General features: G+C 53.4%; 1 protein-coding gene across 1 annotated transcript in view; it reads left to right on the plus strand.

The window, feature by feature from the left end:
- Positions 1-11,832: 11,832 nt before the first annotated feature.
- Positions 11,833-26,559, plus strand: part of PLEKHM2 (pleckstrin homology domain containing, family M (with RUN domain) member 2) — a gene marked incomplete at its 5' end in the record, with an annotated part of 14,811 nt that continues 84 nt past the window's right edge. Inside the window, 20 exon segments of the mRNA XM_009573825.1 lie at positions 11,833-11,939; positions 12,072-12,181; positions 13,117-13,216; positions 13,770-13,857; positions 14,364-14,550; positions 17,290-17,349; positions 20,000-20,234; positions 21,406-22,185; positions 22,470-22,539; positions 22,627-22,717; positions 23,042-23,106; positions 23,457-23,545; positions 24,099-24,231; positions 24,320-24,510; positions 24,804-24,869; positions 25,372-25,531; positions 25,745-25,924; positions 26,009-26,125; positions 26,510-26,555; positions 26,558-26,559. The exon segment at positions 26,558-26,559 is cut by the window's right edge and continues 84 nt beyond it. Of these exon segments, the coding sequence (XP_009572120.1) occupies positions 11,833-11,939; positions 12,072-12,181; positions 13,117-13,216; positions 13,770-13,857; positions 14,364-14,550; positions 17,290-17,349; positions 20,000-20,234; positions 21,406-22,185; positions 22,470-22,539; positions 22,627-22,717; positions 23,042-23,106; positions 23,457-23,545; positions 24,099-24,231; positions 24,320-24,510; positions 24,804-24,869; positions 25,372-25,531; positions 25,745-25,924; positions 26,009-26,125; positions 26,510-26,555; positions 26,558-26,559 (2,877 nt within the window).

Raw genomic sequence — 26,559 nt, forward strand, 5'->3', positions numbered from 1 at the left:
TGTGGGGCTGGGGGACAGTCCCTAGGGACCCCCTGCCACCCAAGGTAGGGGGCTAGGAGCACCCCAGGGACACTGGGGGACTCTTTGGGACAGGAATGTGGGGTCAAGGACACCCCGCCATCCCCTCTGCTAGAGGCAGGGGACACCTTTAGGGATTCCTCTGCATGGGTTTGGGGATGTCCCTAGGGACCCCCTGTGCTGGGGATGGGAGGTTGGAGGCATCCTTTTTGCTGGTGCCATGGGACACCCCAGAGGCACCCCTGGTAGCGTGGGGTCACTCCCTGGCCCACTCTGCCAAAGGGACACTGCCAGGGTCACCCCCAGGAACCTCCGTCTCCACTGGTTGGGATATACTGGAGTTCCCCCCCCAGGGTTCCCCCTTTTCAAAGGATTTCTTTCCCTGTGGACAGGACTGGGGGGATCCTGGGGCCCCTTTTCCTGGGGCTTTTCACTGGGGGGATCTGGACGAGTCCAGCCTGAAACCCTCTTTCGAGAGGTCCTCCCTCCCTCCCACAAGTACAGGCGTACGCTGCGGAGGGTGCAGGTTGGAGGGGCAGGACCTGGAAACGTCTCCTCCGTGGACACGGGTGACGTGTGGTTCATACCCGTGGGTTGGCCATGCCCTGGTCTGTGCCCTCAAAACGAGGGCTCTGAAGACATGTGCTGTCATACCTCATCTCTCACCTTGTCCTTCTGCTTGCCACTCATTTCTCCTTGCCCCTCAGCATCTTCTGCTGGTGAAAGCCTGTCTTAAAGCCCATCCCTTTGGTGGGGAGCGCCTGCATGCTGGCACGGAGGGGACCAGGACACTGGAGTCTGTTTGGGGCGGTCACAGGAGTGAGTTGTAAGGACATGCTGGAAGTTTTGGGTTGGGCCACATGGCCTGCCTGGTCCACATGTGAGCTCCAGCCACGTTTGGGAAAGAACACACGCTCTGTTTGAGGAGGTAAAGGGAGTCTTGTTCCAGTTTTCATCCCAAGTTTTGGGGGAAAGGAGGCTTTCTGGACTCACTGACATTTCTCCAGTTATTGGGTTTCCGCTACCTTATGGAATAGGAGTTTTCCTGTGGACTGCAATGTGTCCTGACATAGATTCATTCATGAAAACTTGTCTTACGAAGACCATCACATGTGAATTCCCGGCACTATTAAGGAAGGAATGGCCCAACATCACCTCTGGGATGTAGGATGGATGCATAAACCTGTCCCAGCCTTTCTCTTTTCTTCCATGGATGACCCTGTCCTCTGGTCTCTCACCTTTCTGTCCTCTGAAAATTAAGGATAATCTTTTATCTACCTGGAAATCAGTGGATCTTCAGACTGCTCCAAGCTCTGTTATGGTGCTCTACAGTGCTAACCTAGCTGCCTCAGTTTCCCCATATGTCTAAGGATATACTACTTCCCACAAAGCATTTGTTGGGCATAATTTATCTGCATTCAGAAAATCCTTGGGGATCCCTGTTGGAAATGCTATAAAATCAACATGGTGGTTATTTTAATTATTATCGTACTTAAACAGGACTCATCAACTACAGCCCTGCCAACACACCTCTGCCTAGATCTGCCTCAATCTCTGCCCACTCCTGTCTTGGTCCAATGGTGAAGAAGGATTTGGGGATTTTTCAGTGTTGCCCCTTTTGCTTTCCTGTCCGGTTCAGAGCGAGAAAGCTCAGGGAAACGTAGGAACCTACGTGAGTCTTCGGGCTGACAGACTTATTTATACCATCCCAGCAAAACCAAACTCAACCACATGGCGAAAGTCCAGCGCTGGCACACCCCCACTTTTTACCCCCGGGATGCAGTTCTCCTTCCTCGGGGACGTCGCTCCCCTTCAGCTATGGAACCGCTAATTTTTCCCAACGCTTCCCTGTCTGACTTCAGCCCTCAAGTCCCTGATATTTCTCTTTTTCTCTGCGTTAGCGGGAAGAATAAGGTAGTAGATTAGGGGAGCAGGTACGCCTTTCCCACGCTGCGTGCTGGGAAATCCTGCTCTCGTTCATCCTCCTCTCCCTACCTCTGGGTCCGTCTTGAGTAACTCCTCGTCGCTGGGATTGTGTCATGGGGCGTGGAGGAGTTTTCCAAGTATCTCGCCTCTGATTTCAAAAGCTTCCTAGCTGTGTAGGTTGCTCGCTCCTTACTTTCGCCATCGTTGCAGGTTTGAGTTGCAGAGCGGAGGGTTTGGATGTGTCTGCGGTGATGTGCACACCTCTCCACACCACTTTTCGGCCCGATAATGATAGGTTTTCTTTTCTCAGCTTCAGACCCAAAGAGGAGTTTGTGGTCCCTCGGCAGTCCGTCAGACATTATTTTAGAAGACAGCCAGGACTAAACTCCACCTCGAGACTGGGTAAACTGGGACAAACCACCACTGAAGGCTGAGGTACCTGGTTACTATGTCAGGCTTTGACTAGCAGCAGCAGAAAAAATGCCTTATTTTCACCAAGTGGCCCAGGGAAAACCATCCAGACGCTTGTCAGCTTCCCTCTGCCTCAGATGAGGAAGGCGACAAGCAGCAGCACAGCCCTGGGCAGGGTTTGTGCCACGGAGATGTGTGGCTGTGACTTTACCTGGCTGTGACTTCAGTTCCTTCAGGATGCTTCTGAATTTCAGGAGTGGGGGGGGTCAGAGCACAAGCAGTGAGTAACTTCTGTACAAATCAACAGCAAAAAAAGTGCTGCAGTTCCAAGCTAATCCCTCAAGCCTCAGTGAACAGGGCTGTTTCTCTCTTACTTTCCTAGAAATATATGAGGGATGGAGCACAGCTAGAGAAGGTAGGGATGCAAACCTGCTCAGAGAGAGTAATTACAAACCTGTGGGTTTCTCTGTATGATACCCAAGTGCCAGATCTGGACCGTTCGTGTACTTCGCCTGTATCTCAGAAATCAGCGATAGCTTTGCCGTTGACTGCAGAGATGTGAGATCAGAGGTGTGAGATCAGGCCTCGACTGCAAAGAGAGAGGCAAAACATCTAATTTAGACAAAATTGGCCTCTCCAGCTGGAGAGACGTCAAGAGGCTTCTGCTCTTGGTGGCTTCAGGAGAGGTTGGGAGAGCTCAGCAGTAGCGAGTTGGATCCCTGCTTCAATTCCAGCACTCATCCAAGGGGATTGTGAGCATGGTGTTGATTTCCCACCTACAGCTTGTCCTCTCTGTCCTCCCTGGGAGATATAAAACAATTCAGAGGGCAATGCTCTTTGCTCTGATTACGTGGACAGTGTGATGCCGTGGAGCTCATTGCTTCTGTCTCATGACTGTTTCTTTTCCCCTTTCCCATCCAGTGCTCCCTCACCCTGCTTTCTGCTGAGAGGGCTGTGCTCCAGCACAAATTACTGTGCAAATTGATGCCTAACTCTTTTTTTTTTTTTTTTAAAGAATTAGGGCTTTATTGGGGCAGAAGGCTGGAGATGAGCATGTTATGGGCTCAGTGTGCATTCACCACTTTCTGTGCATCCTCTCCCAGTGGGGTGCAGACCCTTTTTCACTCAAAAACTTGTTTTCTTCTAGGAGGTATTACTGTGCGTGGCAGCAGCGGGATGAGAGCTGCCTTCTGGTGCCTCCCAGTTGAACTGTTGCCGTGAGAAGCGCGCTAGAAATGCCAACAGCTTCATATCCATCCTTGGCCAACCATCTCCTGGTAGCTAGAAGCTATCACGGGTGACCTGGTCCATGCTCAAGCTGGTAGCAAAGATATTATGTATTCTCTTGTTGGATTTCCATGCCCTCCTGGACATTGCAGTGCGTTAAGGAGAGATTTATTGCTGTCCTGCCTGTGATGAAAATGTGATGTCCTTAAACAATGCTCCTTGTTGGCAATTCCAGGAGCTAAACTTAAAATCAGAAAAGAGATCAGAATCCAAGATTTTGGGGCTCTTCTCTGTTTTTTAGGCTTTTCTACTGGCTTTGAAGGACACACATTCCCATGAACTCTAGAGCAGCCGATCCTTGGTGCATGTCAGTCAGGTGGAGCGACGTTTTTTGCCGATGTTGCAGGAGTTCTTGCCAGAAGCTCTGGCTCTGCTCTGTTTATGCCTGACTTTGGGAAGGTTTCCACTTTCCTCACAGTGAATTAATGCTGTGCCTTTTCTGCTTGTCTCCGGATCAGATTTTCAGCCCTGTACCAGTCAAATGCCTTTGCGCTCCCCCAGGTTCCCTGAGCTCTGCCTTGCAACACCTCTGCTTCTCCTGCACGGCGAGGGAGGGTAGATTTGGGGATGGCTTAGTCCCATGTCCTGGAGAGGAGCAGGTAGCACTGGAGTGGAGCATCCCTCCTCAAATCATGTAGGGAACGTGCTCATCTCTGGCTGGATGGATTTATTTAGCCCAGCTGCCGTGACACAGAGGTAGCAATTCTGGAGATGTGAAAATAGCCAAATAGCGACTTGCCTTCTGCTTCCCGTTGAGGGGCACCTCGCCGGCTCTAAGATCACAGGGGTGTTTATCTCTGCCAGGGTATTTCCTCTCACTCATGTTTACTCCAGGCCACATCTGCTGTTGCTGTGGGGAGCACACAGCAGGGATCAGCTACCGTGGCAGTCCTGGCCACGTGTACCAAGGTTGCCAGCCACCAGACCACAAGACCACCAGAAGCCCGTGGCTGAAGCTAGCAGCAATCTCGCAGAGCTCGTAAGTCGGCTGTGAAGACACAAGAGTCGCTCAGTTGCTTTTAAGAAGTCTAGAAACCTTTGCAGCTCTGACACTGCGTACTTTGGTGGTCCTCTAAGGGCTTTGCCACTGTTTGGCAAGCTTACAAAGCCGTTTGTGGTTCTGCTGAGAGCACAACAGTGTATTTCTTGGGTCACTTGAGTATTTCAAGGTTTATCTCTTTTGAAATTCCTAATGCCGCATCCTGACACAGGTCTGGCGATGACAGGAGATTCGTCGTCTGCAGTGGCAAGGGGATTGGATTCTGTGGGTACCTAAACTGATGTCTCTTTATACCCAGAGGAGGTGTTTCTCAAAACCAGCTCTGGATCTGCTGATGGACAAGGCTATGATAGCCTTTTGGGGAGAAAAAAATCCCGTTTGTTCTCCTACCACTAACGCAAAGGGTTTTTCTGGAAGAGCAGTTGGTTTAGGAGGATGAATTGCAGCAGTGGGTTTTGTAGGAGGAGCTGAAGCAACGCCTCTGAGCCTCTCTGCCTCTGATTGCACAATTTCAGCAGCTGTTGAGTGATTTCAGCTTTCCCCACTTCTGATGTCCTGGTCCAAGAGGAGAAACCAAAATAACTGCGAGCCAGAGACTTGGTCGACGGGGAGAGATTCAAAGCCAGCGTGTGAGTAAGCAGCAACTATCTGGGAGAGCACCCCGCGCTCGCTTGCTTTGGTGTGTTTACCAACCAGATTTGTTTTTTCCTTCCCATGAAATCTGTTTTTTCTGTTGGGCTGAGCACGTGACCTTTCCGTCTGCCTTCAGTGAGCGCAGGGGTCCTGTTCCACAAGCAGCCAACTCCGTGCCCTCTGCTCGCTGTGACAGAGGAACGGGATGCTCCCTGCAACTTGCAAGCGTCACCACTGGAAAAAATCCTGTCTTAGTTGAGCCACGCACAGGTCCAGCCTGCTGCAAGGTTTGCTGCTCAGAAATGGTGAAGGAAAGCCCTGGAGAAGCCTTCGGGGTGTGGGAGCTGACAAGCGTACGTGTCCCAGGAGGTGACAACCTTGCAAATGATTCAAAACCCCAGCAAATGATTTCCAGCCACGGAGCATCTTTGCTGTGGGTTTCAGCTTCACCTGTTTCAGGCTTCTGTCTCTGCAGGTCACAAACACGCTCTGTTTCTCTCCAGGCTGGTCCAGTGTCGCTTGTGGCACCTTCAACGTGCTAGTGTGCTGAGCGTGCCGATTTATTTCATCGGAAAAAAGCCACAAGACCCAGGCGAGGCATATCGAGTCCGGGATGGGGGCATGGGAAGCCGGGTGTTGAGGCTGGTGCTGGTTTGGAAGCTTGTTGTAAGAAATGTCGAGTCAGATCATGTATGCAACCTCCAAAACGCCCTGCTAGAGCTGAAGTTTTAGGGGTTTGTGTTATACAAGTGTACAAGAGAGAGTAACACCCCTGCCTTGAAATTCAGCCTACTTTTATGGGTGCTATGGAAGACTAGGAGTTTTCCAGGCAGGGTAGTTCAGCCTCCTCTTTATCCATTTGCCATCGAATATCTGTACTCCCCTGAGCAGGTATGAGAGTGCCGGTTCTTATGTGTCTGTCCCGTCCCTTCCCATTGCCTCTTCCCTTGGGGTTGAGCTGCCATCGCTTGCTTGAGGGAAGGTCGGTTGTCTGCCACCTTTTCTTGGTGCTCCCGGGAGCTCCAGGCTTGCTCCTGAGGGTGCTCAGCTCCGGGTGCAGCCCCAGACTGAGTGCCAAGACACAGAGCTGGCTTCTTAATCAGCATTTTTTTTAATCGCGTTGTTAGACAGCTTTGCAAGCTGCATTCACAGGAAACCTTATGGGTTTGCTCTTGCTGCAGAGGGTTATTCTGGCTGCGCAGTCCAGTAGGTAACGTGCCGCCATCCTTGTTCTGTCGTGCAGCGTGGTGGAAAAGCAGGTGCTGGGAGCAGGCTTGGGAAGGGTTTTGGGTCTAGCAAAGGGTTTGCATCTCCAGCTGCCTGCCTGGATGGCTCACGAAATACTGCCCTCAAAGAAAACCGCCTACTTGATAGCTTGGAGAAGGTATCTTTCCTGCCGCTGGCGAAGACAGTGAGAGGACAGGAATTGAGGTAGAAAAAAGGCTGCTGCAGTTTCTGTTACGTTTTGGCTGTCTGCTTGCTGCTTTGTGGTACTGCTTTTGTTTGCATTCCTACAGCTGAGGAAAACCCCTCGCCAGTCCGTCTGCTGTGGGTGGGAAAGCGGGTTTCAAAGCGCCTCTTGCCTTTCCCATGCAGCAAGCACCGTGGTTAGGGAGCCGGAGGAATGCAAGGGGTGCCTGACTGGGCTGTTTGCTTTTCTTTTGCCGTGTTTGTCCTGCCAGGGAAATACCAAGCAAAACAAGGGAAATGAACTTGGTGTTGGAAAGCTGCTAGTGAAGCATCTGCAGGCCAGATTTACGGAGGGGAGATGGAGACTCGGTTGGGTTCTGGCCAGCTGTGAACAGGTCAGGAGACTGTATTTCAATAAGGTTGTAGAAATATTGGAGAGATTTCAAAGGAGAGCCACAAAAATGATTAGATTTGGAGAATGGACTTTACAATGTGGCTGCCTGATTGTTTTTTGGCATCTCTTGCAACACAGGAGCTCTGCAAATAGGCCTGGAGAGCTTCACACTCATTGAGAACGGGTGCAATTAGTAGGCTATAAGATTGTGCAAGGAGTATCCTTTCTCATGCTTGCCAGAGTGGGGTGTGGTGTATCACTGCAAAAAAAAAAAAAAATCAACTCGTGATTGATAAACAGCAATTAAATCCACCTTCTCCTCAATGGGGACGAGGTGCAATTGTTAGGAGCTCAAACCCCGTGTTCCCCTCAGTGCAAACCAGCTCTCTGTCCCCTTTGGACAAATGCCCTTCTGCTCTGCTTTCTTCTCAAGTGTGTTTAACTCACCAGCCTCGAGTGTTTGGGCTTTTGTAACCAGTTCACCGAAGCAGGTTTTGTCCCACGCTGTCGCAACACCGGTGCTCGAACCCAGTTGGGGCTGCAGAGTGGTCTCGGTGAATGGCGGGGATGCCTTCTGCATGCCGACGGCGCTTATTTTGGCCGCAGGAATGTCTATAAATAGCCCCGGGTCAGGGCTCGAGGCGTTCGCTGTGCCCCACGAGTCCTCCATCCGAGCTAGCCTTCAACCCTTCCTTCTGGTTTTGGAGCGCAGAGGAGACAAGGCGACGAACGTCTCTCTGGAAAACCCAGAGATGACCAACGTCGCTTTTGGTTAATGCTTTTTAACCTTATTGCTTGCCTCCTTCCTGATTTTCCCCAGCTCCAGCCCGGCTCACTGCCCAGGTATGTCAGGTTGTTGCTTTGTGGATGCTTCATAAAGTTTGGTTACCACTTCCCAAACAGGTCCATCTGCCACGCCATGATTAGGGAGAGGTTGGTTTCAAATTATTCGTTTGTGTTCTATAGCGATTTACAGGAGAGAAGTAAACACTCCATATGAATGCCATTTTTTCAGGGCAGCGCCACATCACGCCTGCGTGTGCTGTACGATCAGAGTTGGGTGCTGGGACCATCTACGGTCTGTGCCTCTGCCCCAAGATGCTTGAGGTCTTAATTCCTACAGATTTTGGACGAGGTGGATCTTGGAGCAGGCCATCAGGCCTTTGGAAAATGATGCAACTGGATTTTGTTCCCCAACTGGGAAAGCTATTTCACCGTACCTTTCCTCCATGTGTGTCTTCACCCTTCTTCCCAAGCCGAAAACGCCTGCCCATCAGCTTTTGCAAGTCGCAGCCTTTCGCCACCCTCGCTGTAGGGATGACTCCACCCAGGAGATCCCGAGGCTTGTTCTGTCTTGTTTCCTCCTTGGAAATGTGGTAGCTCGGCGAGGATTCGCCTGGTCTCTCCTACCGATCTCTTTCTGGGACTTCTTGTGCTCCGGCAAGCCGTGCATGTTCTTTGCTCGGGGCTGTAAGCCGTTGGCGCTGTTTATTTTGGAGGGATGCTGGAAACGGCACCGTCCCTTGACAAGCACCATCCGGGGAACGTGGTGGCACATCTTTGTGCCTGCGGGTAGGAGTGAGCCCTTGGTGCTTCCCTGTGACCGATAGCTCCTAAAATGCCATGACTCGGAGAGCCTGAATCCAAATCCAAAACTGCTGAGCGCGCGTTTCCCGCTCGCGGGGTCCCACGTGCACAGGGCTGGCGTGACCCCGTGACTCTGAGCAAAGCGCAGTCGTGCCAGCTCATCCTCTGGCTGCTGACGTTGCAGAGGGGCAGATTCGAGCCTTTTGGGGTAGCTTTGCTCTGGACATCGCTATGGGGCTGGGTTTTCCAGCAGCCTCCCCAGGAAGGGGATGCAATGCAGGGGTAGCTGGTTTTGTGCGGGGAGGGAGGCTGCCTTGCTCCTTGCAGAGCAGCAAAATAGCAGAGCACCAAGCCTTAATGTAAGGCAGAATGAGCCCTTTAAAACCTAGATCCTTTCGTGGGGGGAAGATTTGGCTTTTCTAGGGAAGAGAAATCTGTTTTTCAGAAACTCCCTGGTGCTTCTCGATGTTCAGAGATGTTGAGATGAGACAACCACCGTTTGCTAACGGTTTGCATCTCCTGGTGATGGGAGCAGGTCCATCCATGTAGCAACATAGAGTGTTGGGAGCTGTGAACTGGCTGCAGGAAGGACTGTAACAAAGATCTAAGTTATTTTTGGAGAAGGAAGGAAAGAGAAAAGAGGAAATGCTTCTATTTGCTCATCTCTTTTGCTGCCCAGGCTTGGAGTCTCTCTGTCATGGGGAACTCTTCCAGTTGGTGGCACAGACAGGCTCCGAGTTCCCTCCAAGAAGAACTTCCCCGAGCTGTGCGTGCAGAACTGGCTGAGTGGCTCCTTGGTTTTAGTGGTAAGCTAATGTAGGGCCTGGTTATTTTTGTTTTCCCTTAGCTGTCTCCCAAAGCTGCATTTCCTGAAGGGAGCACAGCGCCTGCAGAAGTGCCCAGGACAGGAGCCCTCCTCTGAGGGTACCCCAGCTCTCTGCAGAGGCAACAGCCTGGTTGGGACAAGCCGGGAATTTCTGCCTTCAAATCCTGGCTCACGTCCCGTATGGCAAGGGCTTTGCTTCCTGCCTCAGTTTCTCCCAAAATGGGATATTTTAGTGAGCTCCAGACAGCTCTTCGAGAACATCCCCTGTGGCTCCATCTATCCATTGCCAGAGGGATACGGCTCTAAATTATGACTTTGTTTCTTCGTCTAGTGTCCTCGCTGCAGGATTAAAACACTGGCTGCATGTAGCTCCTGAAATAGTTCTTGAATAGTGGGATTTTAGGGCATTCCTCTCCATGCTTGGATCTGGGCTGCCTATTAATAGTGTAAATCTTCTGGGACAGCTTCCTCCCAAAAACGGGTAACAGCTGCTGAGCTGAAATGCTTCGGGTCTCACCTGGGTGTTGTGAAAAAGTCTGTGCATCGCCAGAGCACCCACGGGTGGCTCTGCAAACAAAACATTATTGCGTATTTCCTTCCCCAGGGGATTTACCTTCTGGACGAGACGGGACAGGGACAGGCTGAACTGCGCTGTGCGATCAGACGAGGGAATTTGGCTGCGATTATTCCAGCTTAGCACTTCTTTCCCACGTAAGGGCTGGGACCTGCTCCATGCAGGAACACACCTGGCTCTCCCATCTTACCTAAGAGCTCCAGAGAGAGTCAAGGTCTTCAAGCCAGGAGGGTGTTGGAGCTAGATATATTCATGTTTTTAAGAGGGTTGTTGGGAGCAGTTCCCCAGGTGCCGTGAGGTGTTGTCTGTCCCCTTGATAACTTTTACATCGGGACTGGATGATTTTCTAAAGGAGCTTCTCTGGCTTTAGTAATAATTCAGGAGGAGAAACCAGTTTCTGGGGACAGGTCAGACTCGACAAGCACAATACCATCAAGTTTTTGGTTTTTAAATCTACCATCTAACTGCTGAGGTTTGGCAAAGACGTATCGGGTCACCAAAATAATGTACGTACGGGTGATATGTTGTCGTGGCTCAGCTGAACCGTGCTCGCTTGTCGCCAGCCAGAGCAAATAAACGTGGCACATACAGCTGAGATTACGTCCTGGGTGAGTAATCTCCCTGCCTGAATGCCAAGTATGTGCAAGACGGGGACCTAAATAGATCTGTAAGCTCCAGGGGCAGGAGGAGGCCGGTGGGTCAGCTGGGAAGGGATATAGGATTTGGTTGTAAGGGGATATCTAGGATTTCTAGCAGGTTTTGCAGAAGCAGAAAAGCAATTTATGCTGTCGAGCCTCCAAGGGCTGTTGTCAGCAGAGCACGGGGCCAGCGCTGACTTCAGAGCTAACTTCGCAGCTGCGAACGGGTTAACCAAGGATGAGTCAAGCTGTCCTGATTTTTGAGAGAGCGGCAGCTACGTGACGTGATGCGTCGTAGCGATGTAGCCTCACCCCAGCAGAGGCAAATGACTCGGGATTAATTGAGCTGCCTTTGTCCTATACGCATGTGCCTCCGCCTGTATCTGCGCTGCCCTCTGCACCCTCCGAGTCCCCACTGCTGTGTGGCCAGGCAATCTGTACCAGCCTGTGTTTAAAAGTCTGGGGCAGCTCTCAGCGGCCTGGCATCAATATCCAGCATCGCGGCGGTCACTCGAGCCGCCTGTAGCAAGAAAACCTCTGTCTCTTCCTGGGATGCTGAAACTGCGCTGAGATTTCGCACAGATTTAGCACAGAGCACGCATGCTGCAGGAATGAGGCTCCTGGACTCGGAGCATCTTTTATACCTGGAAGCAACGTCTCTCCCCAACCAGGGTTTCCCATAGCAAGACCCTGAGACCGAGAAGGCGACTTGTCCATGGCAGAGCCAGCAACAGAACCCAGATCCCTAATTTATTTCTGTTCTGAACCACTTTGCGATGGCTGCACCGCTGCAGAGGAACCACCAAAACCCCTCTGTAGTGTTAGCTGTAAAGGAGGAGGCTGCGCAGCTCAGCCCGCTTGCTCAACAAACAGGGAAGTTGGTTGTGCAGCTGCGTCTCTGAAAAGTGCACGAATCCTGATGGGTGAGGTTCTCCCTATGAGTTACTGCCTTTAGGGTACTCTTAAAACCAATTGCTACACCCTGTAAGTAACCTGAATCAAGGTTTAGCAAGCTGAGAGGTTAAAAAAAGCTATTTATTGCTGTCTGTGAGTGTGTTGGCCTTTCCATCTGCCTCCTCAGTGGGCTGTAGAAGGGCGTTTCAGCCATCCCATCTCTTCTTTTTGCAGCTGCAGAGCTACTTTGCTGCCTGTGAAGACGAGACGCCGGCCATCAGAAACCATGACAAGGTCCTGCAGCGGCTCTGTGAACATCTGGACCATGCTCTGCTCTATGGGTAAGTGTGGAGCCTGCCTCTGGGCTGCTGGGCTGCTTTTCACCGTGCTTTGCCTAGCATGTAGCCTCAGCATGGGGATGGAGATAAAAAACCCCTTGCTTAACCTTCCTCTGGGCTTCTTCCTTCTTCCAGGCTGCAAGATCTTTCCTCGGGGTACTGGGTGCTGGTCGTTCACTTCACCCGCCGGGAAGCCATCAAACAGATAGAAGTGCTTCAACATGTGGCCACCAACCTGGGACGCAGTGAGTATTCGCAGAGGCTGCCCCGGCTCCGAGGGCAAACCTCGGTTTGGGGACATCTGGCAGGTTGTGCTGGCTGCGTGTTCGAGGGCTGGAGCTGCAGGCAGACTGGGGGAGCCAGCAGGCAGCTCCCCACTGAGTCCGGGTTGCTTTGCTCAGGCCAAGGAAGTGGAAGTCCTGCCGTAACCGCATGACGGCTCTAGAAATAATTGCACCATGTCTCAGGATCGGGTGTTGGGTCAGGGACGTAGCCCTGCTTCTGCTGCCGTGAAACCAAAGTGATCTGCTGGGCCATGCTCTTGGGAAGGGTTTCTGGCAGATGGGAGGCATCACCTCTCACCCCAGAACGTCTCACTGTAGCTGTCGTTTGCCCGATGCTGCTTCTCCCCTGCTGCGAGTTGTCTGTAACGGATGTTTGGGACCATCGAGGCCGCTTTTGATGCAGGACGGTGCCCAGAGAACCTCCTCTCTGCCTGATTATCCCAACACCCTTCATCTCCCAAGCCCCATACCGGTGAGAGCGGAGCTAAGCACAGACTCCACCAGCACCTCTCTGCACCAGAATTTGTGTAATATCTCAAATTGCACCTGCGCTGATTTAGAGCGATTCTCCCTCCATCTCTCCTGTCTCCTGATCCCTGCTGGAAATGCCAGCAGGGCTCCCATCTCGCTGGAGAAACACAGTTGTGTGTCTGCTTCTCAATCGTCTACCACACAGTCTCTTATTCTTATACCCACTCCGAATCACGAATCTGACCCTTCATCTCCTGCTGACATTTTTCCCCACAGCTTTCCCCAATGCTCAGTTGCTCCCCTGAAATGATACAAATGTGAATGAACGATCTGACAGGTTTTAACTGATTCATGTTCATTTCCAGGTTTGCTTTGCTTCTCAGGCATTTCCCCACAGATAAATCTTTCTGCTGCTTTCTTTTCAGGCCGGGCATGGCTGTACCTAGCCCTCAATGAAAACTCCTTGGAGAGCTATTTGAGGCTGTTCCAGGAGAACCTAAGCCTGCTGCACAAGTACTATGTCAAGTGAGTATGCCAGCTCGTTCTCGTTGGGCACTGGTTGGCATCCCTTCTTATCAGAAGCAAGCCCTAATTTTCCCGTGGGGAACAAGCAGTTGATTAGGGTCTGATCTTTCCTTGTGGGTTTTGCAGAGGTTTTGCATGATTAATTTAAAGGTCCCAGATGTGGATGCACTTTGCTATATAAGAGAGCTTGCATGCATCTCTCGTAGTTTCTGCTTTTACTCCCAGCCCTAGATGTAGCCTTTATATTCTTCCCTGTTTTCCAAAAAGGTGCTGAGCACTTGTCCAGGGACCCAGCTCCAGTGGACGCCTGGAAATCTTGGCCGTAGCTCAGTTCAGGGACAGCGCATAGTGGATGCCCGCCTGCTCTGAGCAAGATATATCTGCCCTTAAGCTCTGCCATTGCTCTTAGGAAGAGGAAAACAGCAGAGTCACATCTCTGAGGCTGTTTATGTGGCAACTCGGAGACATGCCACCAAGAAAACAGAAGGGCTCTTGTAGCTATTTCTTCTCTTTCCCACATCTCTAAAGCTCTTCTGTTTTATCCATGCTGCAGGAACGCCCTGGTTTGCAGTCATGATCATCTGACCTTGTTCTTAACACTGGTGTCCGGGCTGGAGTTCATCCGCTTTGACTTGGATCTGGTGAGTGTTTTATCTGTTTGTCTTGGCTCTGGGAGAGCGGGTACGTGGAGCAGGGGGAGTCCTGGTGTCACAGGTCCCGTGCTTGGTCCAAGGTGTACCTTCTTGTTGGTCTTCAGCTGAAATCGTGAAGCTGCCGCTTTTAGGAAAGGCTCTAGGCTGGGGTCTTTGGAGACCCAGCAACGGGATTTATTCTATCGCTCAGTTACTCCTCTGCACGGTTCAGAAGAGGAACGAGGCAGGTGTGGGGAAGCCAGCTGCGGGGTAGGTTGATGGGGATAAAGGAGTTGAGCTCTGTAAGCGCAGTATAAGATGCTGGCATCCCTCCAGGTAAACACAAAGCCACTGGCTAACCCCTGGTTTTGCAGTGGAGCTGCCAGGTGTCCTCTGAAAGGCGGCAGAAATGGACAGTCGGAGGATGTTCAAGGACAGTCCCATTGTTTCGACTGCGCTAATAACTGTGTGCGGTGACTCAGAGCCTGACTCACCCCACGCTCTCTTCTCTGCAGGACGCTCCTTACCTGGATCTGGCCCCGTACATGCCGGATTACTACAAACCTCAGTACCTGTTAGACTTTGAGGACCGCCTGCCCAGCTCCGTGCACGGCTCGGACAGCCTGTCCCTCAACTCCTTCAACTCGGTCACCTCCACCAACCTGGAATGGGACGACAGCGCCATCGCTCCATCCAGTGAAGGTCAGTGGTTTTTCGGAAATGGCTGCGGTCAGGGCTGTGTGGTCCCCACATCTCCTTCAGCTGAGCTGCTGCACCGGACAAGATGCCAAATGAGGTAGCAAATCATAGAATCATTAAGGTTGGAAAAGACCTCTAAGATCATCAAGTCCAACCGTTAACCCCACACCACCATGCCCACTAAACCATGTCCCTAAGCGCCTCATCTACACGTCTTTTAAATACTTCCAGGGAGGGTGCCCCCACCACTTCCTTGGCCAGCCTGTTCCAAGGCCTGACCACTCTTTCAGTAAAGAAGTTTTTCCTAATGTCCAGTCTAAACCTCCCTTGGCACAACTTGAGGCCATTTCCTCTCGTCCTATTGCTTGTTACTTGGGAGAAGAGACCAACCCCCACCTCGCTACAACCTCCTTTCAGGTAGTTGTAGAGCGCGCTGAGGTCTCCCCTCAGCCTCCTCTTCTCCAGGCTAAACAGCCCCAGTTCCCTCAGCCGCTCCTCATCAGACTCAACCTCCAGGCCCTTCACCAGCTTCGTTGTCCTTCTCTGGACACGCTCCAGCACCTCAAGGTCCTTCTTGGAGTGAGGGGCCCAAAACTGAACACAGTATTCGAGGTGCGGCCTCACCAGGGCCGAGTACAGGGGCACAATCACCTCCCTGCTCCTGCTGGCCACACTATTTCTGATACAGAAATGGTAGGCTGGAAGAGACCAAAGCGAGAGACCCAGCAGTTAGGCTGTGAGTCTCTCCCGTCTGGCCTTGGGAGGTGCTGGGGTTTAAGCTGTGGACAGCCCCTTTGCCTCAGACCAGGAGAGAAGCACTTCCCCTGCTCGTCACCTCAGGCCACGTTTCCATCCTGGGGGGAATTCTTTTAGCAAGAACTGGAGAAATCTCCCCATGGGGTGAAAACGGTGTCTGTATCTGAACATGACTTCCAGTTCAGAACAGGTACGCAGAGGACCTTTTTTAACTGCTTATTTCGCAGTCGAGAGACCCAAATACGCTGGAGGTGGTGGGGAATAGTTTCCAGAGTCTTTTCTCCGTGTCTGCAGTCTGAGGGAAAGGCAGCCAGTGGTCTCAGAGGTGCTGGTTTTTCCTCTTTATGCATCTTAACTTGAGCAGCCTGATAAGTTGTCATACTCGCCCCCTTATACCTATCGGAGAGGGCTGGATGTTGTTCCTGATGAACTGAGAAGACATGTACCTTGTGCCTGCCCCCTTAACCTGCTTCAGGCTGGAGCAAGGAGCTGTTACACTGCGTGAAGCATGTTCACGTGAAGGAACAGCTCTGCTGCTGCTGTTCCTAATCCAAAATATGTTGGCCCTGTTACTTTTTTGATGTCAGTTTGAACAAAGTGAGATCAGGGGATTCTGGAACAGATGGGGTGATGCATGCCGTTAATTGGATGCAGTGAATTCAGGACTGAGTCCGCGTACGGATGGGATCCCTCTGAGACAAGGGTCTGTGGGTTGCCTTTTATGTGCAAGATAGAAACTGCAGGCATTAAAGATGCTGAGAAGGAACAGCCCGGGAAGCAAAATGCAGATGGGGGGATGGGCGTTAGCATCGTTTTAGCAAAGGGCTTTAAAGCACAGCACTCTTTTGGGCTCACCCACAACATCTGCGCTCGTGCTGTAAGCGTGAAAGGGTTTGCTTTCGGGGACTTGCTTATGTCAAATCTCCAGCGTCCAGGTAAGTTGGAGACAGCACGAGGAGCCTAGCAGTAAAAGTCACAGGAGGAAGCTCCTCTGTCCCCGGAGGTTTGCCGTAAGCAGCCATTTCAGTGCATGCTGCACCCCCTGGGCTTGTATTCCTGTTCCTCCCTCAGCAGAACATGTCTTGATGCCAGCACATCTCCTACCTGTCCCTGGTGACTGGGCAAGGGGTGTCACTTGGGTTTGGCTACGCTCTCTAGCCCATCTGGTGGATGGAAGCTTAATGCTCAAGAGAAGAGGGGTTTGGAGTAGAGATCCAGGAGATTTTGGAGCTAGATTTTGGTTTTAGCATCGTCGCAAGCTATTCCATGTGTCTGGGCAGCAGTTGTGATCTGTGTCTCAGTTTCCCTGTGCTTAGAGGGGTTTGGTGCTGATGTAGAAATGCCGTCCCCTGTTGTGGGACCAGGACAGTGGAGGTGTCGGAGTCCGGGAGGGCAGGCATTGCTGCTGTTCCTCCAGAGTGGACGAATTTAACTTCAATAACTATTTCACTGCTCGTCATTTCAACAGGATCATCTCACTACGCTGGGAGTGTAGGTGGAGCTGGGGATTTTAGGATCAGAGGACAATTTTTTCCCTTTAATCAGACCCCTGGCTTTGCAAACATTAAAGAGTCAAACATGACAGTATCTATGGGAGGTAAGTGTGAAGTGGGGAAACTGAGGCACAGAGCTGTTAAATTCCTTCCCAGAGGGGATCCCTGATTAGGTGCACAAGCTCTGGATGACACCGACCATTCTTCTGTTTTAACTTTCCAGCAGCTTGCATAATGGGGCTTCATCCTTCTTTGGTCCCGTTGTAGCTCCCATAACGCAAACATCCAGCAAGAACAACCCTTAGCACAGCTGGTTTCCATTTGCATCCATGTTGCCTAACTATTTTCTCATGCGTTTCAGATACCGGTGGAAGATTGTTTTGTTTCTCTCCTTTCCCATCTCCCTCCCCAAATCCCCTTCACGCTCTCCCCTGTCCTCCTTCCCTCCCCACTACTTGTTTCTAATCCTGAGTTTTATCCCTCGTTTTTATAGATTATGATTTTGGAGATGTCTTTCCAGCAATGCAGACCATGCCCAGCAGAGACTGGGAAGGTGGGACATACTCATCTGTTACAACATTTTGTTTTTCTCTCTGCATTGCTGCCACCTGAAGCTTGCTGCATGCTCCCCGGTTCATTTCTTTAACAAGCAAACCACAACATCTTGATGGAATTCGGTAGAGGCAGAAAGGAGCGGAAAAGATCCCCCAAGGTGGGAGGTTGTGTGTCTCATCTCTAAGACCATGTGCAAAGCTTTCCCCAACTCCTGACGTATGCAGGCACGCTCACCTGGCCGTATATCCCGGAGCGGAGGGTTGTTTTCCTGCCTCTGACGATGCCTTCGTGTCTTCTAGATGTGTCTGCCCCAGCACTCGGCGTAGCAGATGCGAGGCTGGAGTTTCGAGTGCAGTTCCGTGGCTGCTCGATACGTTACGGCCTGTTTGATAAAGGAGCCTTTTACCAGGTCACAAAAGAAAAGCTGCAAAATCGCCCCTGCCGCGAAGCTGGCAGGCAGGGATCAGCAGCCGTCCAAAATGAGCGTGACCGTGCCAGCTCTCCTTACGCCGTGTATTTCCTCTTTGGGGTAAAGCATGCAGGGTGCTGATTGAAAAACTGATCCATCTTCACTGATTTCCTGAAAGCCCTGGAAAAGAGCTGAATTAATTCTGCTTTCTTTAATTTTGGACCTTTTGCAGGGATTAATTTGGGAAGTTTTGTTTTCCTTGGACCCTGCTCTCCTGTATCAAAACATCTTCTTTGAAGCCACAACATCCAGCACGTCACTGTGCTCTGTTTGGGTCACTACACTTCTTTTTTTTTTTTTTTAATTTTACCACTTCTAAAACCAACTTGTCAGCTATGTCTGGCCTTTACGGTCAAGAGCACATGCCCATTTTAGAGGAACTTGTTCTCCTTCCTCCACATGCAGTTCCTCTGTGTATCCTTTGCATGTCACGGGAGTAGGACGACCTCTCTGCTTTACCCCCGGAGGAAATACACCCATGCTCTGTCCTTTGCAGCTAAGAGCTGGATGGAACCCTGGGTCTGAATTGCATTGGCTGGTACCGCCTGAATATTTGGGGAAATTCTGCCTGAATTCCATGTGGATGACTCTTGGGCTCTAACACGTTCCCTCTCATCTTCTTTCTTACCCACGCGCAGAGATGCTCACAGAGATGGTTTAACATGTCCCTGAAGCTTGAGCGTACACCTGGAGAGTACAAACCGCGTCTCCAAACCCAACACCCAGTGAGCAACTTAACCGTGGGTGTTGGGTGGAGGCTGGGAGAAGCCAAGGGCTGCTGGGGGCAGATCCCTCCGGCTTTCGGAGGCGTGCACGGCTCCCATGTGCAGGTCCCGGTTGCAAAGCGGTGCCAGTGTGATCCACCGCTGCTCCGGGCTGGGTTGCTGTGTGCTGAGCAAACCTCGGCCGTAGCAAAGTTTTCATCGTAACCCCCCCGCCAGGTGAACTTACTGATGCATTCCTTGCTGTTTGTACACAGAGCAAGAGGTTAAGAAAGTAGGGGCAGTTCCCTGTTTTCAGCAAATGCATTTTTGGGGTAAAACTCTGTATTTTGAACAAAGATTGTTTTGTCTCAACAGAACTAGCAGGGTCTAGGCAAAAGAAGTGATGTTCATTTTGGTGATACCGGCTGGAAGCCTGGGGCTGAAATAGCTTTTAAATGTTTTATTTTCCCTTTAATGTAGACATTAAAAATCTACCCGATTTACTTCCCTTGACAGAGTTCATACCCTCCACACTGCAGGGCAGGCGTTTCAGCAGTCGTTTTGAAATTGGCCACCACAAAACTGCCTTTATTAGATTTTTATAAGAGGTTTCATTTTCCTACTCCAAACCTACGCCCCCGGATCAGTCTGCCAGGGCTGTGGTTTCCTTCAGAAGGGGTCTGCCTGCCTAGCAAGAGGTTTCTAGCTGGCTTTGGAAATGAAGGGTGCTGGAGAAGAGAAGGGCATGGGTAACCTTCCTTTAACCATGATTTTGTGGACGGATAACTCCGAGCATGACTCCTGTAGCCCTTCTCCACTGCTCCTTTTCCCTCTGAAGACTAACATGTGCCAAGCCGGTTGTGCTACGACCTGTCTGTGCAGCCTGCTGTCCTTGGACCCTGGTGAATGCTGTGTCCCCCCTCCACCACACTTTCGGCCCCCCGCGTGTGTCGTGCAAGCGGAGAAAAGCAGCCGGCTCCGTAAGGATCGCTGCTCTATGGGCTGGCTCCGTTTCTGCCCTTCTAGCCAAGCGAGCATCCTCCTAAGACCCAGTCGCAGGGGAGAAGCAGCCATGAGGGGCAGCAGCCTCTTTAGCTCGCTGTCATCTTGCTAAGGAGCACCATGGCCCCAAGACCCCTCAAGTTCCTTCCCAAGGACGTTACCTCTACTTCTTAATCTGGCTGCCGGCTCCTGGGTGACCGAGCTGTTATTTCCAGGCGTTGTCTAAATTGCAGCGGGTGCAAAACGCAGAGCAATGCTGGGTCGTGCGCTGGCCTCTGTCCCTCCTCGCAAAGAGCCTGCTGCCTGCAGCAATCTGAAGCTAAGCTGGTCTGACAGTGCTCTGCCGGTGCCTGGGATGGTGTCACTGCGAGCAGTATGGTGACCGCGTAGTACCCGAGCCCCCAGTGCGCAGCTTTGCTTGATTTGACTTGATCCAGGTGCCCGCGCTGCCGTTAATCCCAAAGTCTTTGCAGATGGAGACCTCACGGACACGCTCAGCTGCCCACGCTCCACCGCCTCGGAGGCGAACGGCAGCAAGGTCTCTGTGAAGAGCCCGACACAGCGCCACAACCCCTTCAACGAGGAGAAAGCCGATGCGCCGTCCTCCACCGAGACCACGCCGGTGCACGCAGCTTCCCAGGAGAAGGCAGAAGCCACCCCTGAAGGAACGGACCAGTCCGAGAGCTGCACGGAGCTGGAGGTCATCAGGTAGGGGCAGAGCTGCCTGGCCTGGAAACATGCCCCTGAGTGTCATCTGTCACCAGAGGTTGATGATGTGCCACCCCTTCTAGCCCAACGGAGACAGCATCTGTGGTGTAGTCTTTATACAATCATGAGAAAGTGGTTTTATATCTCCAGACACCAACTGATGCTCTAGTTGTCAACAGAGCTGGTCCCTTGGGTCTGTAGAACTGCAGGCGGGCTCGACATAAACCCCTTTGCCTGACAGTCTGTATCAGAGAACTCGGAGGAAGCCATGAGCTTTTATTTGAAGCTTTCTCCAGCTGGTGGCAGGTTTGCAGCAACTCTGGGTCTCAGATCTTCTCTCCCGTCCTTCCTCTTGTTTGTCAACGAGCTGTGGCTAAACCTGTTGAGGGACATGCCTTTGCAGACCTGCTGGCCTGTGTTTGACTCTTGCAGAGGAGATCCCCAGGGATCCCTCGGAGCTCTTAAACCCAGACAAAAAGCTCAAGGCTCTGTCTGCTTACACCCAGAGATGGGGGCACCCCAGAACCATCCCAGCAGGCCTGTGCTTTGTTTTCGCACCCTGTTTTTCCTGGGAGGAGCAGAGGAGCTGGGTTACGTCACACCCCGCTCTCCGGCAGACACACGGGAAGGAGAGCACCGTGCTCGCTTCCCAAACAAGAGTGACCTGGCAGCAGTTTGGTGCCATGGGAGGCCTGAACACTTCCGCAGCCGGCATACCGGTGTGCCGTCCAGCTGGAGCGGGCTCCAGCCTGCATCTCCCTCTTCTGGCAGGCGGGGACACGGCATTCCCACGTCCTCTTGAAACATTCTCCCTTCCCAGCATCTTGCTTTCAGACAGGGATTTCTCCCACGTCACTTTAGCTCCGCATCCATTTGCAATCCCCTTTGCAGCCAAAGGAAGCCTAAGATGCTGCGTCCAGCAGCCAATGCCTCTTTTCTTTTTTGGATAGGTAGGAAACAGTGTCCATACCCTGCTTTTCTTGTGACAGCTGGCGTGGAGAGGGGGATTCTGTGTGGCTGCACATTGAGCGATGTTCCTGATATAAGGGTTTCTCTGCAACAGGGAAAATTGCAAAGGAAGGTTGTTGGAAAGGGTGGGACCCCTCTCTATATTGCAAAAGTCTAAGCAGGCACAGATGAGTGACACTTCTATTGGTCTCTCACCACGCAGGTTAGCCAAGAAGAAGAAAACAGGCAAGAAGAAGAAAGCGAAGCCCGAGGAGCCGGTGAACACCCCTGTGCCTGTAGTGCCCGAGACCCAGCAGGCCAGCGGAGACAGCGGCGTGAACGGGCTGAGTGACAGAGAAGACCCGCAGAGAGACGATGGTCCCGCTGCCCCGGCTGGTGAGCCAAGCACGAGCGGGCAGGAAGAGGGTCGCGAGCGCTCTGCCCTCAGCCAGCTGGCTTTACGCATCCCCGAGATGAAGGACACGTCCATGGAGAGCTTGGGGCAGCCGCTGAGCAAGGTGATGGACAGGCTCAATGGGCAGCTGGACCCCGGTGGCTGGAACGCACCCCTCGAGCCCCCCGGGCAGTCCTTTCGGACTGACACGCCAGGGGAGACCCCAGATGGATCGTCCTCTGGCGACTTTAGTGAGGGGATTTCAGCCCCCATGGACTTCTACCGCTTTACCGTTGAGAGTCCAAACGCTGCTGCACCAGGTGGTGGCCACCATGACGCTCCAGGGCCTGGCCAACCGCCACATGTTTCTGGTAGCCCTGAGGCTCCTGAAGAAGAAGAAAGCAGAGAGGGAGAAGCAGTTGGGGCAGTAGAAGAGTTTGGAGGGGCGAGTGATGAACCCCAAACTGGCCTGACAGAAACCGCCAACCCCCAGGCTCTCTGCGAGCCGAAGAAGGAGCAGCCCAGCCCTTCCCCGAGCAGCGCCGAGGACTCTGGCGTGGAGGAAGGGCAGGGCAGCCCCTCGGAGCTGACCCATCCCTCTGAGTTCAGGTGAGGCTGGGTTTGCTCAGCAGGGAGAGCATCTTCCAAACAATCTCGAGCTCAAGCTGTCACTTTTCCCTTTGTCCTTGGTTTGGGGGGCAAAGCCCTTCCTTTTCCATGGATGCCAAGATCCATGCCAGAATGAAGATGAGGCACAAGGGGTCAGGAGGAGAAGGTCTTGGGGGGCCAACAGGTGCCCAAATCATGGACAAGTTCAATAAGGAAGGGGTTTGCCCTTCCTGGACTCACCCAGCCCCACGTCTATGTCCATCCTCCACTGTCTCTCTTCACAGGGTGGATAACAACCATCTCCTCCTGCTGATGATCCACGTCTTTCGGGAGAATGAGGAACAGTTGTTCAGGGTAAGGTGGTCACCATCGATCTCCTGCAATGGGCCGGCTCTGTGCCTGCATCGGCCACGGGCTGAGAGCTCTTTTCTCTCCGCACAGATGATCCGAATGAGCACCGGGCACATGGAGGGGAACCTGCAGCTGATCTACGTTCTGCTGACAGATTGCTACGTGTACCTGATCCGGAAAGGTATCCCATCCCAACAGCCTCTGCGCTGCAGGGGGGAGGCTTGCTTGATCCATGGTTTGTCCATAAATTAGGGCACCATAGCTCACTACCTTCACTGCCAGCTCCTGCCTGTTCCCTCATGTCCCTCAGAGCAGTGGCAGTCACAGTAGGGAGCTGAGGTTGGCTTGTGCCCCAAGAAGCCCTGGGACGCTTGCCCCGCGGCTCCATGGTGCCTGGGACATGGTTGGTTCGCAGGTCCATCGCTGCCGCTGCGCAGCGGCCTGGATCCGGGCAGCGCTGGGGTCCTTTGCCCCCCGTTCACGTGGCTCTTTGTGTCTGTGCCAGGGGCAGCGGAGAAGCCGTACATGGTGGAGGAGGCCGTTTCCTATAACGAGCTGGACTACATTTCGGTGGGTGCAGCCTGGGTTGGGTCAGCCCTCTTGGGGGAAGCAGGAGGCGAGTGGGGGGTCGCTCCTTGTCTCTCTGGCTGCAGAGGTGTCAGGAGCATCATGGTGGGGTGTTTCTGTGGGGCGTTCTGTCCACGGGGAGCGTTTTGGCCAGTAAATCTTCGAGACTGGGAGAGTTAGAAGTGGTCTCCTCTCGAATGCCACCTCTGCGGGTGCCCAGCTTGCTCGTATCTTCGCATGGGCAGCAGAGCGGCCGCTGACCTTCTCCCCCGGGGCCAGAAGCCGGGTTCAGCCCTGCTTCGCCGCCCCTCGTCCGCCTGCCTGGCTTCCTTAACTGGTCGTATGTGGCACAGGTTGGGCTGGATCAGCAGACGGTGACTCTGGTGTGCACCAATCGGAGGAAGCAGTTCCTGCTCGACACCGCGGACGTGGCTCTCACCGAGTAAGCAGGGACTGGGCGGCGAACCGTGGTGCTTTCCTCCCGGGGTGCCTCTGGCCGGCACCTTGGACTCCTGGCATGACTTGGGGAATGCAAGAGAGTCCGGTGACAGCTCTTCACAACAAAGTCCTGCGACCAGAGTGGGTTTGGAGTTTGGTTTGATGCCACCGGCTAAACCCTGCAGGCACTGAGCAATGAAGACTGCGTGTCCTTTGTGTCACTTGGGATGAGTAGGGACAAGGTCTTGAGTTTCAAGGCACGTCCCCAGGTCTCTCTGTGTGTTGTCACCTCAGGGAGGTGACCTCTTTACGGCCTGGATGGTCATACTGGGATCTGTGTTGGGATGGGTGTCCATCTCGCAGTTTCACCTGTCTCCTTCCTGGAGCTGAGACTTTGCAACCCCCGTTGCCTTTGGTCTGTAGGTTGATTTCGAGATCCTTTGCTCTGGAAGACTAGAGGCCCACATTGAAGGGAAGCCCCTTCAGCATGAGAACGCATGAGGGAGATGAGGGACTGTTTGCCCTGGCCTCATCAGAGATCTCTGTCTCCCTCTCAGGTTCTTCTTGGTGTCCTTGAAGTCAGCCATGATCAAAGGGTGCCGGGAGCCCCCGTACCCCAGTATCCTCACAGATGCCACCATGGAGAAACTGGCACTCGCAAAGTTTGTGGCCCAGGAGTCCAAGTGTGAGGTGAGTTTGGATACCGTGGCCATCGCTACATGTGGCGGAGGCTCAGGGAGACTCCCTCCCGTTGACTTCTCCGCCTGATTTCTCGCAGGCCTGCGACGTGATTGTGCGTTTCTACGGCCTCGTTCACTGGGAGGACCCCATGGACGAGGCGCTGGGACCCACCAACAATAGCTACACCTCCACCGAAAACGCGATCACCAAGGACGGCATCCTGCACTACAAGGCGGGGACGTCCTACCTGGGCAAGGAGCAGTGGAAGACCTGCTTCGTGGTGCTCAGGTGGGCGCCGGGGCTGTGGGTCGGGACTGGGGTCAGCCAGGGCTCGTCGGAGAAGGTGCTGGGACCAGTTTGCTGCCCAAGAGCTGCTTGGGAGATGGAGAGGACCCATCTTGTCACCTGGGAGGCTAAAGCCACCAGTTGTGGCTGCCCAGCAGCAGGAACGCAACCCCACGGGACTGCGTGGGTGGAGGGAGGGCAGGAGTGGCTGTGGGACCAAAGGCAGAGGGTGTTTGTGCAGTTGCTGGAGCCGAGCTGACTCCAGTTACCACCTCTCTCATCTTCCCAAACGGCAGCAACGGGATCTTGTACCAGTACCCGGACCGAACAGACGTCACCCCTCTGCTCTCCATCAACATGGGGTAAGCGGCTGGTAGGATGTAGCGCCCAGATTCAGCGGGGATCTCGGGATCAGGAGCTCCTTGGGATGTTCGGGGAGGTGTTTCAGGGCGAATCATGATCTAGTCCGCGCCGCAGGACTCCCTGGTTGCTCCTGGCTGAGTACAGATGCCCGTGTGCTTTGGCTCCGGTGCGTGTAGCTGGAGATGGGCTTGTTTCCTCCTGGTTTTTGCATGCCAAGCCCACCCTTTGGTGGGGAATTGGCCTCTGAAGGGCTGATGTACCCCTCCGAGAGCCACGCTGGGTGACCTCCACAAACCCACCGTGCTCAACTCCAGCTCTACCGTGATGTGCGGAGACGGGAGGGCGTCCTTGGAGCAACCGCAGGGGACGTCACAGATGGGAAACGGGTGCTTGTGGGGGAAGGGGGTGAGGTGCAGCGCGGGGAGGGCAGGCGGAGGCTGTTTTCAGGATAGCGCTGGCCGGTCCCTCCCGCTGATCTCCATCCTCCCCCCTCTCTCCCAGTGGCGAGCAGTGCGGGGGATGCCGGCGCTCCAACACCACCGACCGGCCCCACTCCTTCCAGGTGATCCTGACGGACCGGCCCTCCCTGGAGCTGAGTGCCGAGAACGAGGAAGACATGGCGGACTGGATGCAGTACTTCTGCCAGGCTGTCTCCAAAGGGGTGAGCTGGGGACAGGCCCCCAAGCGTGGGTGCATCAACCCCCTCCTTTGCCCGGAGCCCCTTTGGGGCACAGCCCAGCCGGCATGGAGCTGCTGATGGGAACGGGGACGTCTGGCAGGGATGGAGCAGGCAGTTTTCTCCCGAGCCAGGAGGGCTTCCCCGTGGGGCTCCTTCATGCCAGATTTTACCCCCCCTTTTCCCCACCCCGTGCAGGTGATCCCCCAAGGTGTTGCCCCTACGCCTTGCGTCCCCTGCTGCCTCGTGCTGACAGACAAGAAGGCTTTCACCTGCCACGAGGACTGCCAGACGAGCTTCTTCCGCTCGCTGGGCACCATGGAGCTGATGGACATCACCGCCATCTCCACAGAGGCTGGCAAGGAGTACTGTATCTTGGTGAGCATGGTGCTTCGGGGCCGGACAGCCCAGGGCTGGGCAAGGACTACGGTGGTAATTCCTGGCCTCTGTCTTGATGTTTAGGAGTTTGCTCAGGACCGTAAGCAGTTCCTGCCCCCCTGGGTCCTCTATTTTAGTTGCACTACAGAACTGGAGAGGTTCCTCTCGGCGCTGAACGCCGCGTGGAGGAACATCTACCAGGTGAGCATGCAAGGCTGCGTCATACCCTTCCTCCGGTGAGGAAGGGCGAACGGGGCAGCACCCTCGGAGGAAGGAGTGGGTGAATTTTTCCCTGCAGGGTGAACCCAGTTTTCCCACGAAGGGCAGGAGAGCCACAGAGCTCCTCCGTGTCCATATAACTGTGGGATGTGGGATTCAGAGCTTGAGTGCCCTGGCAAGGCGGGCCAGGAGCATCCAGGGCTGGAAAGAAGAGTGGGGAGGAACCTGGGTCAGCCCCGTCCCCCTCCATCACCCGTATTTATGACACGGGCGACTTTCCTGTCTGTTTTTGAGGTGGTTTTACAACAAGGAGGAGAAGCGGCTGTCGTTCGTTCCCCTCCTGACTGCCCCACACGTGTGTTTCAGGTCGACCTCCTGCACACGGCCATTCCGGATGCCGCCGCCAAGAAGCAACG

The sequence above is a fragment of the Fulmarus glacialis genome, unplaced genomic scaffold (genome assembly GCF_000690835.1).
Source record: "Fulmarus glacialis isolate BGI_N327 unplaced genomic scaffold, ASM69083v1 scaffold14433, whole genome shotgun sequence".
NCBI classification, from domain to species: domain Eukaryota; kingdom Metazoa; phylum Chordata; class Aves; order Procellariiformes; family Procellariidae; genus Fulmarus; species Fulmarus glacialis.